A 17,176-nucleotide genomic window follows, 5' to 3' on the forward strand; every position below is an offset into this window, starting at 1 on the left:
TAGTGAACACAAGAAGCAGTTCAACTCTGGGATCAAAGCAGGACAAAGACTTTTGCCAGGAGGAGTAGATCTCCAATCAGGGACACACCGTACGAAGAAGCACCTGCTAAACGTCCATATACGTCCATATACCTGCTGCTTAATAAAGCAAATTATGGAATACAAAAATGTGTGTTTACACACATTGTGTGTGTGTGTGTGTGTGTGTGTGTGTGTGTCTGTGTGTTTGTACCCCTCGTCTGATGAAGCGATAAAGTAAAAGAAATGTGCTCTGATAGCTAACAGATGCTTCACTTTCTTTTTTTTTACCTTTTTCTCTGCACACACCAGACCTCATTCTCTTTATCATCGTTTTTAAACCCCTCTCTGTTCTCCCTCTTCTTTCCCTTCTCTCTGTTTATTCTTCTTCTGCTGTTAATGTGATGGTGCACGGCCGTCTCTCCCATGGGTGCTCCTGTTCGCGTGTCGGTGTGCTTTCCATCATTAACCTCGGCCTTTCATCCCGACCTCACCTCAAAACAACAGCTCAAAGAGACAGAGATCAATACGCCGGCTCGTTCTCGTTCATCAGCAGGAGGCGGTGAAGTGTTTTCTTTATCTCAAATTACTGGAAAACTTAAAACTGTTGCCGTTAACAAAATAAATGAACTTTTTCATGTGTTTCACTGTAGTACCATGATTCAGTTCCCTACGTCTCCTCTGGTGGCCCTGAAGGTCTTTGCTGCTTCATCTGTGATGTACAATAAGTCGTCTCTTTCTGCCAGCTCTGCATTATACTTAAAATCGATCAGCGGTGCAGAAACTGTGACCTGCTTCCTTTTTTATTCCTCCTCATCATTACTGAAGGTCCTCGGGAGCTTTCAGGTCTCGTGTGATTTTGGGGGAAATAAGCAAAGTGGAGTAGAGTACAAATGAATAATGCATAAGTAAAACTGTACGTAATGATTTATCACAGAAACATGGCCCGAGAAAGACTTTTCCAGTTCAAGATGTATTCACTTAAAGGTTTTTCTTTTTCTTACACCAGAACAAAAGCGTTTCTTTCAGTATTTCATCTTCAAAATGTTCTCATTTGTGTTTTGGCTCCATGATCTCTAACGAAGGAACATCAGCTACACGTCGTGTCTTCATCAGAGTCATCAGGTCTCATTAGGAGGCTCGCAGAGAAAACATCACCGCGCAGGCATTAGTATGCAAAAGGTGCTTACTCATTTACGCCAGCACTGACAAGCACACACACACACACACACACACACACACACACACATGTAAGTAAGTAAGTAAGTAAACAGACGGGAGGCACTAATAGGCCCCTTGGCAGCACTAAAGTCTTAAAGAAACAGGTCTTCTGTCGACACAGCAGCCCTTCTGTGTCAGTCCATGACTAAACTGGCATGTTACACACACGCACAGAAACACACACACACACACACAGAAACACACACACACACACACACACGCACACACACACACACACACACACACAGGCTCTCTGCCGTCTGGAATTCGACGTCAGGTCTGTGGACGAATACTAACAGAAGTGGATTAGTGGGATAATGTTTATGTATGTGCAAGTGCAGCGTGTGTGTGTGTGTGTGTGTGTGTGTGTGTGTGTGTGTGTGAGATGCATTTCAATGTACGCCGCATAATGAAAACATTTTAAGATTAAAATAAAAATTTGAAGAACTTATATTGATTGTTTTTTCTGCAGCAGATATACAGGTCTACTCTTTGATACGAGATGCAGGATTTATCAGAAGCTAATTAATTAATTAACCTGGTTTACTAGAACAACTGAGTTTATGGTGTTTACAAAGTTGTGCACCTGCTTAACTTTAGCCAACAAGCGCTTTAAAATGCATCTACTGCTGCGAGAAGAATACTTAAAATACGATTTTTACATTATAAAATATTTCTTTTGACTCAAAAGTATCCCAAAAAGGCTTTAAATCAAAGGAGATTTAGCACCATAAAACACTAAAGTATTCTCTGCTATACACACACACACACACACACACACACACACACACACACACACACACACACACTGTACCTGTATTGTGTCACTTTGTCTCAATTAAAATCCCTCGTAATCGATCCCTGCAGATTTCTGAGCCCCGTTTATCCAGACTTTGTTCAGACACTCAAATGCATCTCTGAGCACTGAGCTGGATGAGTCGACCAGCAGCTCTGAGTCAAAGTAGCAAGAGAGGGAGGGAGTTAGGGAGAGAGGGGGAGGGAGTTAGGGAGGGAGTTAGGGAGAGGGAGGGAGGGAGGGCTGAGAAGTGAGTTCGATTAAGTGAGGAGGAGGAGCGGCGCTTAGACTTGACTTCCAGGAGCTGAGAACGTAAACACAACAGAGAGGGGAGGAGAAAGGAGCAGGAGAATGAATTAAGGAGGGAGATAAGGGGGTAAGGGAGATCAGAAGGGAAAATAGAGGACAAGAAGGGAAGAATTAGGAGGTAGGGAAGGAAAGGAGGAGAGCAAGAAGAGGAGTTAAAATGGGCGATAAGGAGGTAGGAAGTAAGAAGATAAGGGTAGCATAAAAACATAAAAGATGGGACAGAAAGAGATAAAAGAGAGAAAGAAAAGGGAGGCAGGTAAGTAGAGAAGGAAGGAAGGAAAGAAGGATGAAGGAAACAAGGGAGATATAAGAGGTAAAAGAGGGAGTAAGGAAAGGAGAGTAGACACAAGGGACAGCGGTGTAGGATGACAAGATAGGGGTTAGGAAAGAAGGAGATGAAAAGGTAAAGTATAGGTAGAGATGGGAAAAGGAGGTAAGGTGAGAGAAAGGGGGTTAGGAGGGGAAGGAAGGAAGCTTAAAAAGGAAAGAAATGCAGGTAAAGAGTGGAAGGAGGGGGGGAGAAAAGTAGATAGAAGTGAGACATAAGGAAGTAGAAAAAAATTGATAAAAAGGAAAGGAAGAGAAAGAGCTAAAGAGAGGGAGGGAGGGAGGGAAGGAGGGAATGTGAGTGCTGGAGGATTAAAACAACGTGATTAAAAGCTCTATAAAAAGGACGGACAGGAGTGTTCAGACGAGACGAGGAAACACAAGACCGTGAGGGAAAAGAAGATGTTTAACTGGAGAAGAGAGGAGGAGGAGGAGGAGGAGGAGGAGGAGGAGGAGGAGCATTTCCTCTCTAGTCTGTACATCTATCATGTAAATATTCCTTTAAAAGGCGCTTCTGACTCGCAACTCCCACGTCCAATTAAATTAACTGGATTTCTCGTCATGAATCTCTGAAAACATCTGTTTGCAGAATCCAAGCGATGACATTCCTCCTTTTCCAATAATACGCTGTTAGAAAAGAAAAGAAAAGTTCAATAAAATAACTCGTGAACCCAAATGATGTCTGCCATATCACTCAGATACAGAAATAATCAGCTTATTTACGACATAAAGAGTGCAAATAAAGGTGCACAAACCGAATGAGGACATACATCTGGCAGACAGATAAACATGACTCAGTGACACAGAGTAACATCACTGCCTGTTGTTGCATTACCTTCCATTCTACAATCCATCACAGCAGCATATTGTGTGAACGTCAGAATGTTTTCAGGTTATGGCTGTGCTGGGATCAGATACTCTATCTCTGTCTAGGTTGTAAAACTAATTTTAACTTCTGTCATCACTACATCAAGTTAAGATCTTTACTGCAGCCTGGATGTGCATCAGTGTCATGAATGGATGACTGAACGGGGCTAACGGGTACAGGGTTACAGACCCACAGTGTCAGGGGTGACCTGTGTCCTTCGCCTGGAACATGTCACTTCACGGGCACGTACCGGTCACAGAGACACGAAAACACCAGAAACAAGACACAAAAAGACCAGAAAGAGACACAAAGTGACTAACAAGAGATACAAAAAGAGTACAAAGAGACAACAAAAAGACTGAAAATGTTACAAAAAAACCCCCAAAAGATACAAAGTAACTACAAAGAGACACAAATGACTAAGAAAAGATACAAAATGACCAACAAAGACATGAAGAGACACAAAATGACCAACGAGTGGCTCATCTCGCTGTTGCATGAGGTAGAAATGTGCTTATTACAGTAGAAACAGTCTTCACCTTTGACCCTGTGGCCTGTCCTTTTCCATAGATCTCATGGATATCACACGCCGGTCGTTGTGTGTGTGTGTGTGTGTGTGTGTGTGTGTGTGTGTGTGTGTGTCTTCCGGCTTCTCCACATCATCTTTGATCCTCACTTCCTTTAACGCCGCCATACATTTCCAGGTCAAAAGTGACATTAGATGTCTGTGTGTCTCATGTCCTCAAACTCTGTGTGCTGACTCGGACTGTACGCTTAAAAACAGGATGGATGATCAACAGCCATCTCTCTCTCTCTCTCACACACACACACACACACACACACACTCTCACGCACACACTCAGTGTTGAACCAGGATATCCATGTCAGGACAGCGCTTCATTGACTACACCGCCACCTACAGTCTAAATGTACAACTACAGGACTAAATGACATTCATTCAAAGTTAGTTATTTGTCTTAGTTTTCAAGTTCAAATTTTGTAAAAAGTACAATGTGTACCTCTGAGCTGTAGTACAGTAACAAGTACAATGTGTACCTCTGAGCTGTAGTACAGTAATAAGTACAATGTGTACCTCTGAGCTGTAGTACAGTAACAAGTACAATATGTACCTCTGAGCTGTAGTACAGTAAAAAGTACAATATGTACCTCTGAGCTGTAGTACAGTAACAAGTACAAAGGTTCCTGGTCTGGTTCCTGGTCTGGTTCCTGGTCTGGTTCCAGCATGTTTAAATGTGGTCCCTGTGGATCACATTTCCTGTTTGTCCTCTACTTTAACGTTCAGCACAGTGAGTCCCGCACAGACATGTTGTGAAAAGTGATGAATAGATAAGAAACACGAGTGTGAGGTTAGTGTTCACCGTGTGTATGATGAGAGTCTGTATTTGGGTGAAAAAGCTCATTGTCGCTAACGATAGAAACATTTGGCTTTTAGATTATTAGAGAGAAGTAGGAATGTAAAATTGGAGTACAGACTTCGGCAAAAGATAAGAGGACTGTTATGCTTTGCAATCCCTTTTTGAAGTGAGGAAATAGTCAATTATAAACCAAAGAGCACAGAGTAGTCACGACTCGTTTACTGCTAACCTCAGCTGATAACTGCTGTAAACTGACTGACCTACAAGCTGCTTAAAGCAGCAGTAGATGCAGCAACACGCGGAGAAAACAGACGTTTAAGTTCTCAGCTCCGGGCTTGACGTTATTGTTGCGCACACACTCACACAGTTATCCATCTATAGCAGCAGAACACACCTGGGGCTGCAGCGCAACGGGGCTATAAAGTTACCCGGAGGACCTTTCTCACGCTGCTACGTGACCGAGCATCCAGCCAATAGGCCTACATTAATGCACGATCACGCTCGTACACAAACTCACTTGCTGTGCAAACGAAGAGCCGGTGCTTTGTTGACTCTCTTGTTATCTGGATCGGCTTCATCTTCGGCAACTCGTGTCTCGCCGAGTGATCGTTTATTTGGCTAATAAAAAGAGATCTTGGGCTCAAAGTGCACAATCAATATCTGATTTCCTGTAATTCATTTAACACTTAACTTGAAGACGAGGATTATTACTCACTCGTGGGCAGGTCACAGAGTCCTTCTTCATCAGCTGATAGTCAGGAGCATAAAGAGGCTACGAGATAAGGAGCTACCGGCGGGAGCCAACATCAGATGACTTTACCATGAAGTAGGGAAGGAACAGACAGATCAATGACCTCTGATACTATTAGAAACAATCAGACATCATTAATAACTTCAATATTGTAACAAACATACTTATGTTCAACCAAACCATGATGTGTAACTAGACCTAACCTAAGTACCTTTGCTGCCTGAACATAAGTCATTTTGTTGCGTGAAATGTTTCAATTTAAAACATTAACCAAGTGTTTAAAACCGTGACTGTAATCTGAGAGAAAAGATGTTTCCCTGAAGACAGAAAAGAATCCAGTTTAGTCATTTTGTAGGAAACAGCCTCCAGGTAGGTGTTAGGTTTAGTGCTAATAATGCAACTCAAAAGAAAAGCACTCCGCTATGGAAACTACAAAAAATGGAATCCAACGTGGCACTAAATATGCAAAAGAGCAACCAAGACCAGTCTGGAATAAACCACAAATTGAATAAAGATATATTGTGGAATATTTTCACTGCACTTTATTATTAATCCCACAATATACAAATACTGGATGATCTGCATTACATTCTTTCTTTCTACATTTGTCACCTCTCTTCCTGCAGATCTTCTCATGTCTCTGGTTTCTCTCCTCCTCTCCCATTAAAATATCCCCAAGTTTAATTTTACAACCATCCCATCATCCACTGGTCTCTCTCTCTCTCTCTCTCTCTCTCTCTCTCTCTCTCTCTCTCTCTCTCTCTCTCTCTCTCTCTCTCTCTCTCTCTCTCTCTCTCTCTCTCTCTCTCTCTCTCTCTCTCTCTCTCTCTCTCTCTCTCTCTCTCTCTCTCTCTCTCTCTCTCTCATTTGTTTGGAAAAGGAGAAGCGGAAATGCCCACGCCGACAGAGGAAACAAGATTCCAGCGAGGATATTGATAACAGGTTGTTCTCTCCGTCCGTCTCTCTCCCTCCCTCTTCTCTAAACAGGACGTTCACATCCACACCCATCATCATCACCACCATCATCACCGTCTGATAGCTTCCACCCTCCTCAAAAATATCCTCTCTTATACTCTGTGCTTCATGAAGAGTTAAGGGATCACCAACGCCTTTAGGGGAACCACGAATGTCTGTACAACATTTCTAGGCAATCGATGGAGTAGTGATAGAGATATCTCAGCACGATATTGACGTTCCTAAAGACAACTGTTTCCAAAAGGACAACAGGTTCGTGTCCTTCCGTCCAATACTTTCTTCCCGTTTCTTTGATCACTTGCTCTTATCTTCCCGTTTCCTACCTCAGTACATGTTCAGGAGTTAATATGATCCCAGAAGAGAGACGAAAGAGAACAAAGAATATGTAAAAGAACTCATGTCGACAAAATTACCCAGAACACAAAAGAGGGTTTCATGTTTTCTACCTCCTGCATTTTAAAAGACACGTCGTTATCTCGTCTCCTGAAGGTCCTTATTCCTAAAATCCAGTCCGCAAATTCAATAGAACAAAGAGATGATCTTATTTTGAAGAACACTTTGGGGAATATGGGGTAAAAAATACTTCAAAGCACTTCTTCAGTATTCATATCGTTGTACTGCTGTTTCAATTCAACATAATAATGCATGCGTCAAGCTCATCTCAGTCCTGCTCTGAGAGTATTTGTTGCAAAATATGTCAAAATCTACTTTCTGAAATACATAGAATATACAACAATGCACTCTACGTTAACTTTGTATTTTACAGACAATCAACGCTGGTTTCTTTGTATTAATATTAAAATCTGATTCCAGGAAGGATCGTCTGTCCCACTTCAGGATGATTATTGAGAACAAACACACTGAAGGAGATCAGGACAAACAGCCACCGCTGTGGAGGACAAACTGGAATCATGTAACGTCAAAGAAAAACCAGCTGCAGGTTCGTTTGTTCTTCCTCTCCCGGAGGACGGAGGACACAGAGACATGTGATCTAATCGCTATCTGCTTTTTTCGTGGCTGTGCGATCACACGTTTGTCGTTGTGGAGAAGAAGCGCTGTAGCATGACGGCATACAGAGATACGTTTTATTCCTGTCAGACAGCATTGACTCTCTTTAAGTTCATACGAGGCGTTCATGTTGTTACCCCCTTTGATCCAGAGAGCTTTGCAGAGTCGGTTATATTTGTTGCTACAGTGATGTGAACCAGAGGAGAAGTGTGCATGTGTGGGGGGGGTTTATTTATTGTGTTTTTCCAACAGGGTAAGTCACATTTAATAAGCGTTACTGTAATTGTAACAACGCCTTTTTTCGTCCACAGTTTCTGGACAGATATCGCAGAGCCGGATGTTTATGTCCTTCTCAGAGACAACAGTCAATATTCCACAAGAGGACACCTTCTAAAAGCACCTTTACACATCGTACGTTGCTATTGATTCTGCTGAAGTCAAAAAGATAAAAGGTGACAGCTCTGACCCTGCCAACCACCGGACGCGACCATCCATCTTCGGTTGAAAGCCGTGTTGGGACTCGGGCACCATTTCGGGGCGGTGGTGGATTCCTCTACAGGGACAAGACAGGAAATGTGGAAAATGCCAACCAGGGCTTTGAAGATGGAGCCGTGCTGTCTCTGACGAATCCTCTGTCCTCCCAACTGTCATGCGATATCTTCAATTTATGGAATTTACTAGTGCTTAGTTAGTGAGTTCCAATAATTTCCCAAAATCTCTCCAATGAGTCTCTGACACAGCTGTCAATCACTGCTAATGAACTCCTGTCAAACTAGGCGGCGCAGGTTTATAGTTAGAGCCGGCTCGGGTTTATAGTTAGGGCCGGCTCGGGTTTATAGTTGGGGCCGGCTCGGGTTTAGAGTTAGGGCTGGCTCAGGTTTAGAGTTAGGGCTGGTTCAGGTTTATAGTTGGGGCCGGCTCGGGTTTATAGTTAGGGCTGGCTCAGGTTTAGAGTTAGAGCTGGTTCAGGTTTATAGTTAGGGCTGGTTCAGGTTTATAGTTAGGGCTGGCTCAGGTTTATAGTTAGAGCTGGCTCGGGTTTATAGTTAGGGCTGGTTCAGGTTTATAGTTAGAGCTGGCTCGGGTTTATAGTTAGGGCTGGTTCAGGTTTAGAGTTAGGGCTGGCTCAGGTTTATGGCTGGCTCAGGTTTAGAGTTAGGGCTGGTTCAGGTTTATAGTTAGAGCTGGCTCAGGTTTATAGTTAGAGCTGGCTCAGGTTTATAGTTAGAGCTGGCTCAGGTTTATAGTTAGGGCTGGCTCAGGTTTAGAGTTAGGGCTGGCTCAGGTTTATAGTTAGGGCTGGCTCAGGTTTAGAGTTAGGGCTGGCTCAGGTTTAGAGTTAGGGCTGGTTCAGGTTTAGAGTTAGGGCTGGCTCAGGTTTATAGTTAGAGCTGGCTCAGGTTAGAGTTAGGCCTCTGAGACAAATTTGTGATTTTGGGCTATAAATAAATTTGATTGAACTGCAGCCCGAGGTTCTTTGCTCAGCATGCATCTCAGCGTTACTGCTCCCCTGGCGAAGCGTGAGACTAAAGCCCTGAAAGCGGCACGGCTGAACTACTGTCAGGATGTCCGCGAGCGTCAGAGACAGCCTGCCGCGTGAGCCAAGGTCTAAAACGATCCTCCAGCCTCAGGAGTCAGTAAATCATCCAGCTCCTGACGTTTGCAGAAGATCCATCATGAAGTCCAAAACACTGACATGAATAAATACAGAAAGATGGAGACATGTGGCCACACTGAACTGACAATGCCTCTCTTATACCTTGCACTTTTCCACGAGTGAGTTAAGAAGACTGAGAGGGTTGAGAAGTGGGAACGCTGTGGATTTCCTGTCATAACTCATTTAAAATTCTTCCCAGGACACAGAGGAATACATGCACACGTCTCTACGAATGTCAATCCGAGCGGCTGCATCATGAAAACACATGTGTGCACACATTCAAAAAAACACACACACCACACAGATGTTATCCAGCTTTCCCGGAGCAGAGAGTGATATCTTCAGCTACTGATCAACAAGCTCCTCCACCACATCTCAGTTCCGCTCTTATGATCTTAATATAGCTACAGTGTAAAGATGTAAGGTCATTTAAGTCTCACTGTGAGGAATAACATAAATGCACACTATTCAACAAACACTGACACCTAAATAAATCAATTTGAAAGTGACGTTCATGAACAGTCAGTCAATCAGAACTCAGGCTGTGAGCCTGCAGCTGGAAGCTCCGACTGTGCGCCGGTTATATAACTCCACTGACGGGAGATGACACCCTGAAGGCACCGGCACCCACTGCAGCCACACACACACACACACACACCAGATGCACGGAAGCCTTGAATGCATCACCAGAGAGTGCAGAGAGGAGAAAACGGATTCATGTTGAAATGGAAGAACTATATTTGATGTCTGTCAGCTGTGTGAAATGATGGAAAACCCGGTGGGGATTTAGAACAACGCAGCCGGGAATCAAACCCACACGTCTGAGCCGTGGACGGTTCGTCGTGACCACGAAAATAGTAGATGCACACACTGCGCGTTCCCTCCCCGAGCAGCAGGAGTTTGGCACAACAATAGCTAGAGGCGACCCGCAACCACACAGCAGCATGTCTTTTACTTAAATTATATTTGTTATTCTGACATGTTAAATCTCTTCAGGCGTGACGACACACAACTACATTTAAATAAAACCAGCAACATAAATGAACATCAAATGAAGGACAGAGACCTAAACCACCGGCTCTCTGCTTGCCTTCTTTTAAGAAAAGTTATTGATCAAGTCGTCACGATGACGTTAATGGATTTAATCAGCTAATTTACTAAACATTCAAACAATATTTCAGGATCTAACTACATTTTCAAAATCACATTTGCTCTCAAATTTAGAGAACAAAATGAAGTCCTTACCAGCTAACTGCTGCTCTGCTGTGAGCAGTATTTAAGGACAGGACCCATCTCAACTTCAGCTTCCTCTCTTATCTCTGAGGTGTTTTTATGAACATGAATTATTGACTCGTTTAGTGATGTACAGGCTTGATGTTCACGTGAAGCTAACATGTAGTTTTAAACACAGACAGCAGCAGAAGCAGCTCCAGCTGACGTCTTGTGTTGCAGGTGGTGAATGTTTGTCTGCAGGTGAAAGCAGCTAATTGTGCTGATAAAGGTGATTGGCTCCTGCGTGATTAGGGGCGGGAGTTGTAGCGACAGGCGTACCTGATTGGATGACGTGATGCGAGGGGGCGTCACCTTGTGGGTTTTAAACTGATTGGACAGCAGCCGAGTGGGCGTAACTTATGAATAAATGCACTTTTCATGTTTTCTTACTAAGTTTCATCTCCTCATGAAAACTCTTAGCTTTCTGTCCGTTTAGCTGTTCTAGAGCTTTCACTCATATCACATGTTCTTCATCAGCTGTTCAGCTGTTATGGAATTATAGATGTTACAATTTAAAACGTTTTTAAACAGCGATTCACAAAACAATCACTCCTTAAAGTCCATAGTTGTTTACTTGAATACTAAACCGCGACTCATCTTTACAGAAACAATAACAAAATACTAATAATTGGGACTATTTTCTTTTGGAAAGTAGTTCCAGTCAGCTACATTTTTCTGTGTAATTATTTTTTGGAACATTTTATTTGAGATTTTTCAGCTTCATTTTAACGATCCGACACAAAGGAAATCATTCAGCAGTCAGAGAAAAGAATGACGAACAGCGGTGAACATCCAGACAACGACAACAACAACTACAGTAAAGCTAAAAAGCATAGATTCAGATGTTTCTTAAAAACCTGGACAAATGAAACCAAACCATGACATCAATGGTTAATGGATATATTTGAGTAATTTGGCTGAGCTGACCCTTTAATGACATTCAGTTTGTGTTGTGAGACCGACAACGTTCAGTTCACTCTTCAAACTTCAGTCTGCCGGCAAAACTTTAACCACACGAGGCCGATAGCTACAAAATCAAGCCCCCTTTACCTTCATTAAAGCTTTTACCTCACCATTACCATTACCATGCACACACACACACACACACACACACACACACACACACACCGACGACTTAAAAACCGCTGCATAAGGTGCAGAGGTCAAAGTCATGGCGCAAAAATACCACCAAGAAGTACGTACCGGGAGCTTCTGAACTCGTCCAGGAATCAACAGACAGATGAGGGGAGACAGATGAGGGTGACGGTAGAGAGAGAGACAGAGAGAGGTTCTGTGAGAGCAGAACAAGAGATGACAGATGGGCAGATGCAGAAATAATAGTTTGAGAGAAAAGTGATGCAGCTGTGATGTCTGAGAGGAAGGAAGGAGAGAGAGAGAGAGAGAGAGAGAGAGAGAGAGAGAGAGAAAGAATGAAATTGTATGAATAAAAAGATGGTGTTTTCAGTCTGGTACCTCACACAACACCCAGACTGCAAAATAAAATATATTATCAAACAATATGTAATAAATTTTAAGCAAATGTGAGAAACATGTTGTAGTTCCAGCTCCAGGCTCTGCAGCTTGTCTTTGTGTTATGAGATATGAAACAATAGATGTGTGACTGTGATAAGAAGCAGAGGTTAGATGATGTCTCAGCTCTAGGAAGCTGTAGCGAGGTTTCTCTGTTTTTGTTTTTAGACTGGTTATAGATTAAGTGATTAGTCTGGTCGTCAAGAAAATATTCTGCAGATTGATTGATAGTAAAATATTATCTTTATTTTAGCTTCTTATCTTCAATTAATTGAAGTCAGCACATCTTTCAAATATTCAAGTATGTGCACGAAATTCAGCACAAGAACATCTCCTCTGAGGGAAAACAGCAGTTGAGCAAAAAAGGATCTTCTGGATCTGCACACTGACTCTGTGACAAATGTTTTGGCAACCTTCAGTGTTACTGATCTGCTCCATGTGTTTTATGCATGACTTGAATTCAGTATGAGACAGAAGATAAAATATATCAAACTCAACAAGATGCACAAACATCACAAATGGCGACGCAACATCGATGAACTGCTTGAGCTGTCAATCTCGCACTTGATGCTCTTTGTTGTCCCACATAAACACACACTTACTGTACACACATATACACACTCTTACTGTACACACATAAACACACACTTACTGTACACACACTTACTGTACACACACTTACTGTACACACATATACACACACTTACTGTACACACACTTACTGTACACACACTTACTGTACACACATATACACACACTTACTGTACACACACTTACTGTACACACACTTACTGTACACACATATACACACACTTACTGTACACACACTTACTGTACACACACTTACTGTACACACATATACACACACTTACTGTACACACACTTACTGTACACACATATACACACACTTACTGTACACACATATACACACTCTTACTGTACACACATAAACACACACTTACTGTACACACACTTACTGTACACACACTTACTGTACACACACTTACTGTACACACATATACACACATGCACACTGTAAGGTTTCAAACAGAGCAGCTGTGCTTTACGAACAATAGTCCGCTCATACTTCATGTTGCACTTTCTCTCTCGGATGCTTCACATGTTTGTGTCAGGGTGTCACCAGCAGCACATGGTGCGATAACAACAAGAGTTAACCTTTTAAATGTTAGCTAACTGCTGTCACTACTGAACCTTTACAGTTCAACACCATGCACAATGTCTTTTCAGCACCAAGTAACTTCCTCTGCCTTTATCAGCCTATTTAAACGTGTAGAGTGTTTGTTGCTGTTTTAGCCACTTCAGAAGAAAGCAACAAGCTGTTAGCACAACATTGACATAATATTACCGTAAGCAACCCTATCATTCCTTTGAATTTGTATTTCTGACCACCTAGCAAACGTATAGGTGCAATATTTACTCTCTTTTTGCTCTGTTTTTGGTCTCCACCACCTCCGGAAACAAATATCCGTCTCTTTAGCTGCTTAACGCTCCAGCTAATCGCTAACTTAGGCAGTGTACAGTTGTTTGTTGAGAGCTTTTTTAGCTAAAAACAACTTGCTAATACTACAAGGATATGAGAACGGTGAGAGTCAACCAAAACATTAAAGACACATGCAGCAAATCCAAAACAATAAGCTGAAAGACGCTGAAACGCTGCGTAAAACTAAAGGTAGGTTGATAATTATTTTTGAGTTCATCTCTACAAGCAGCACCTTTTACATTATACATAGTAATGTTAACTATTGTTAATATAAATAGAGATCAATGCAGCTTTAAATTGATGCTGTGGTGCCATTAATAACGTTAATCTGCACTAAGTACTTTAGTATCTGCAATCATTTATCTTCTAAAGGAATACACAGAGGAGAGGTTTATAGGAGGCTGTATAAAAACAATAAATGGATTTCTACATCATCAGGCAGCGCTACAGTTTAAATTAGTATAGATTTAAGGCCGTTATTTAGAACCTGGAAAGAAATAATCAAGATGAATTGTCAGCAGAGGAGCATGCATGTAGATCAAACACCGCAGTTATTTCAACATAAATGTGTTCCTCGTTAAATTGAATGTTAAAATAATGTTAATTTACTGTAGTTTCAGGTTACCTTTCCATACTTGAGGGATAAAGACACAGACGAGGAAAAAGAGGAAGAATTACAAGCTTCAGGAAATTTACTCCATGTTTCCATGCAACCACAAAACACTCACCGCTTCCTTCTTTTTTCGTCTTTGTGACCAGAAGAAGTCATAATATTTTCCTCTGGTCTGCTGTCACAGTATCAGGGAACCAGAGGGAACACGGCTACTGTTTCCCCTCACTTGTGCATGTGGTTGTTTCTTTTATATCTGACGCCACGTGTTCGGCGGGCAGATAAGCGGCGAGCAAAGGAACAACTTATGATGATGATGATTTTAACGACAGCTATTAAAGTAACAGAGGCGGAGCCTCAAATCTAAAAGAGGGACGTTCAAAACATTTGCATTTCAAAGTAGAAGAAGCTTTTTGATTTTACAGGAATTATGTGTCGGGGTGTAACGGCAAAACTGGAGAATTATTGATAGGAATAATTCAGGATTACTGCGTCCAGTTGAGTTTAATGGCGGCGCAAGACATAGATGATAAAAGAAAGATAAGCCACATGTGACTGATAAACAGAGACCTTTCAATTTTCAGAGACTGGTAGATTTAAAAAGTCACTAAAAGCCACTTTTCTTTTTCAAAAAATATTTTTTTAAATAACGAAAACAGCTGACATTCTGTTTTTGTTTTCATTTTACAGCCTGAGAGCAAATGTCACATGAAATAATAGAAATGGAGATGTTGGCGTTGCACAGCAACAAGAAATGCAAAACGACACACACACACAAGCACATGCAGAGACATAAACACACACACACACACACACACACACACACACACACACACATGTTACCCACCACGTAATTCATGTCTGGTCACAGAGGTTGGTCTTCAATGTGCAGAGCTGGAGGTGGAGTAGGTGTCGGTCCATCCAGCAGGAGCATCAGTCAGGAGTGTGTGTGTGTGTGTGTGTGTAGGTGAGTGTGTGTGTGTGTGTGTGTGTGTGTGTGTGTGTGTGTGTGTGTGTGTGTGTGTGTGTGTGCGGCCCTCAGGTACTCCAAACAATCAGGATGTTTAAACAAAAGCCTTCTTCTTCTCTGACTTTTCCTCCTCCTTCTGCTTCTTCTCCTCTTTTCTAGTGTTGCTGCTCTCTCTGCTCCTTCTTCGTCTCTCCTGCACTTGCCGTTACTCCTCCCTCCCTCCCCTCTTCCTCCTCCCCCATGTGACTTCAGTCCCTCATCCCTCCCTATTTTTCTGTTTTGGTTCCACTTCCTCAGTATTTTTTCCTTCCAGTTGCAATTTAATTTCCCATTTTGTTCCTCTTCACCCCTTCCTTGTCTTTTGCAGGTTTTCTTTCTTTTTCTTCTTTGGTGTTTATTCCTTCTGCTTCTCCTACTTGTTTTCTAAATATTCTAATTTGAGAAACATCTTGTAATTAGAGAAACGGCGGTAAAAGTTAATTTCTCTTCTCAACTCTTTCAGTCTCTCGGTGTTGATTGCAGATTGCTGTTAGTGCTTCCTGAGTTATAGCCGCATGTGTGTGTGTGTCATAGATAACATGGCGTGCACTCTACTGTCAGAAACAGGAAGAGTGGAGCTTGGTAGTTTGCCCCGATGAGTGAGCCTTCCCCTGTGTGTGTGTTCGTGTGTGTGTGTGTGTGTGTGTAGAGAGAGACAGATTTAATTAAACTCAGACATTTTATTATGAAGCTGTAATAACTCTGCTAAACCTCTTACACACACACACACACACACACACACACACACACACACACACACCCACACGTTGACCACCTGTAAAGTGCTCACAGTTCATGACTTTTACTAACATCTATATGTAAACAGCTTTAAAGCTACTTTTACAGATCAGAAACTTTAACGAATTTCATCAAATAATTTCCATAATGTTACATCTTTAATACTGATGTATACAGCTGTACTTCATGTTAGAAAGGCTGTCTTCATCTACATCTACATCTTTCATTACTGCACAGATTTTAATCTGGTTTCATCGCAGTTTGTTATATTTATGACTTTTTCTTCATGTGTAATTTGTCTAATTTTCTACAGTCCACAAACAGTTGCACTGACAATAAATATCCACTAGATGGCCCTAGAGCCCCAAAAAGAAACTAGTGACACAACAGAGAGTCAAAGTGTGTGTGTGTGTGTGTGTCTGAATAGGAAGGATGCAATTAACTTAGAGGATGTCATTACAGAGCTGGAACATGAGACACTTTGCAGAAGCAGCCTCGATAGCCCACCTGAATCCACACACACACACACACATGTGTGCTTTCATGACTTTCGGGGACATTTCATTGACTTACATTCATTTCCTGGAGACTTACCCTCACCTTAACCTTGACCTTAATCTAAACCTAACCTTAAACCACGTTTTCACCCTAAAATTAAATATTATTTATGGGGACGTGCAATTGTCCTCACTGTGTCCCCAAAGAATGTGAGTCCCCACAATGTCACCGTGTAATCAGATTTATGTCCTCACACACACACACAAATACTCTGGCTTGCAGACACATATTTGTGAGGACCCCGCCTTAAATATAGCTCTTACTTAAAGGGCCAGTGTCTATTTGCAGGAATGGAATATAATATTCACGAGTTAATACTCATGTATTCATTCACACTCAAGTATTCATATGTTTTAATTAGTGAATAACCAACTGAAGCTAAGAACCGTTGGGTTTTCGTTAGCTTAGAATGAAATCTTCATCCTACATAGGGAGCAGGTCCTGTTCACAAAGTCCTGCACACTGTCCCTTTAACCCTAAAAGCAAGTCATACTGTCCTTTGAGGAAGTGGAAGATCGGACAAAATGCCCCCACAAAGAGTTATACTCTAATTGGTCCTCACACAGACATCAGTTCAACAGCACACACACACACACACACACACACACACACACACACACACTAAGTGAGACAGCCCTGACAAGACAAGGAC

At 42.0% G+C, this 17,176-nt stretch overlaps 1 protein-coding gene across 1 annotated transcript in view; it reads right to left on the reverse strand.

The window, feature by feature from the left end:
* The window catches only part of arhgap36 (Rho GTPase activating protein 36), a 36,529-nt gene extending 21,141 nt beyond the window's left edge, over positions 1 to 15,388 (reverse strand). Inside the window, exon 1 of the mRNA XM_076092355.1 lies at positions 15,067 to 15,388. Within this exon, the coding sequence (XP_075948470.1) occupies positions 15,067 to 15,078 (12 nt within the window). The 5' untranslated portion in view covers positions 15,079 to 15,388. The remainder of the gene's footprint in view (positions 1 to 15,066) is intronic.
* Between the last annotated feature and the right edge of the window lie 1,788 nt (positions 15,389 to 17,176).

This window comes from Anarhichas minor, unplaced genomic scaffold (assembly GCF_050575085.1).
Source record: "Anarhichas minor isolate MPS153535 unplaced genomic scaffold, ASM5057508v1 ptg000016l, whole genome shotgun sequence".
NCBI lineage: Eukaryota > Metazoa > Chordata > Actinopteri > Perciformes > Anarhichadidae > Anarhichas > Anarhichas minor.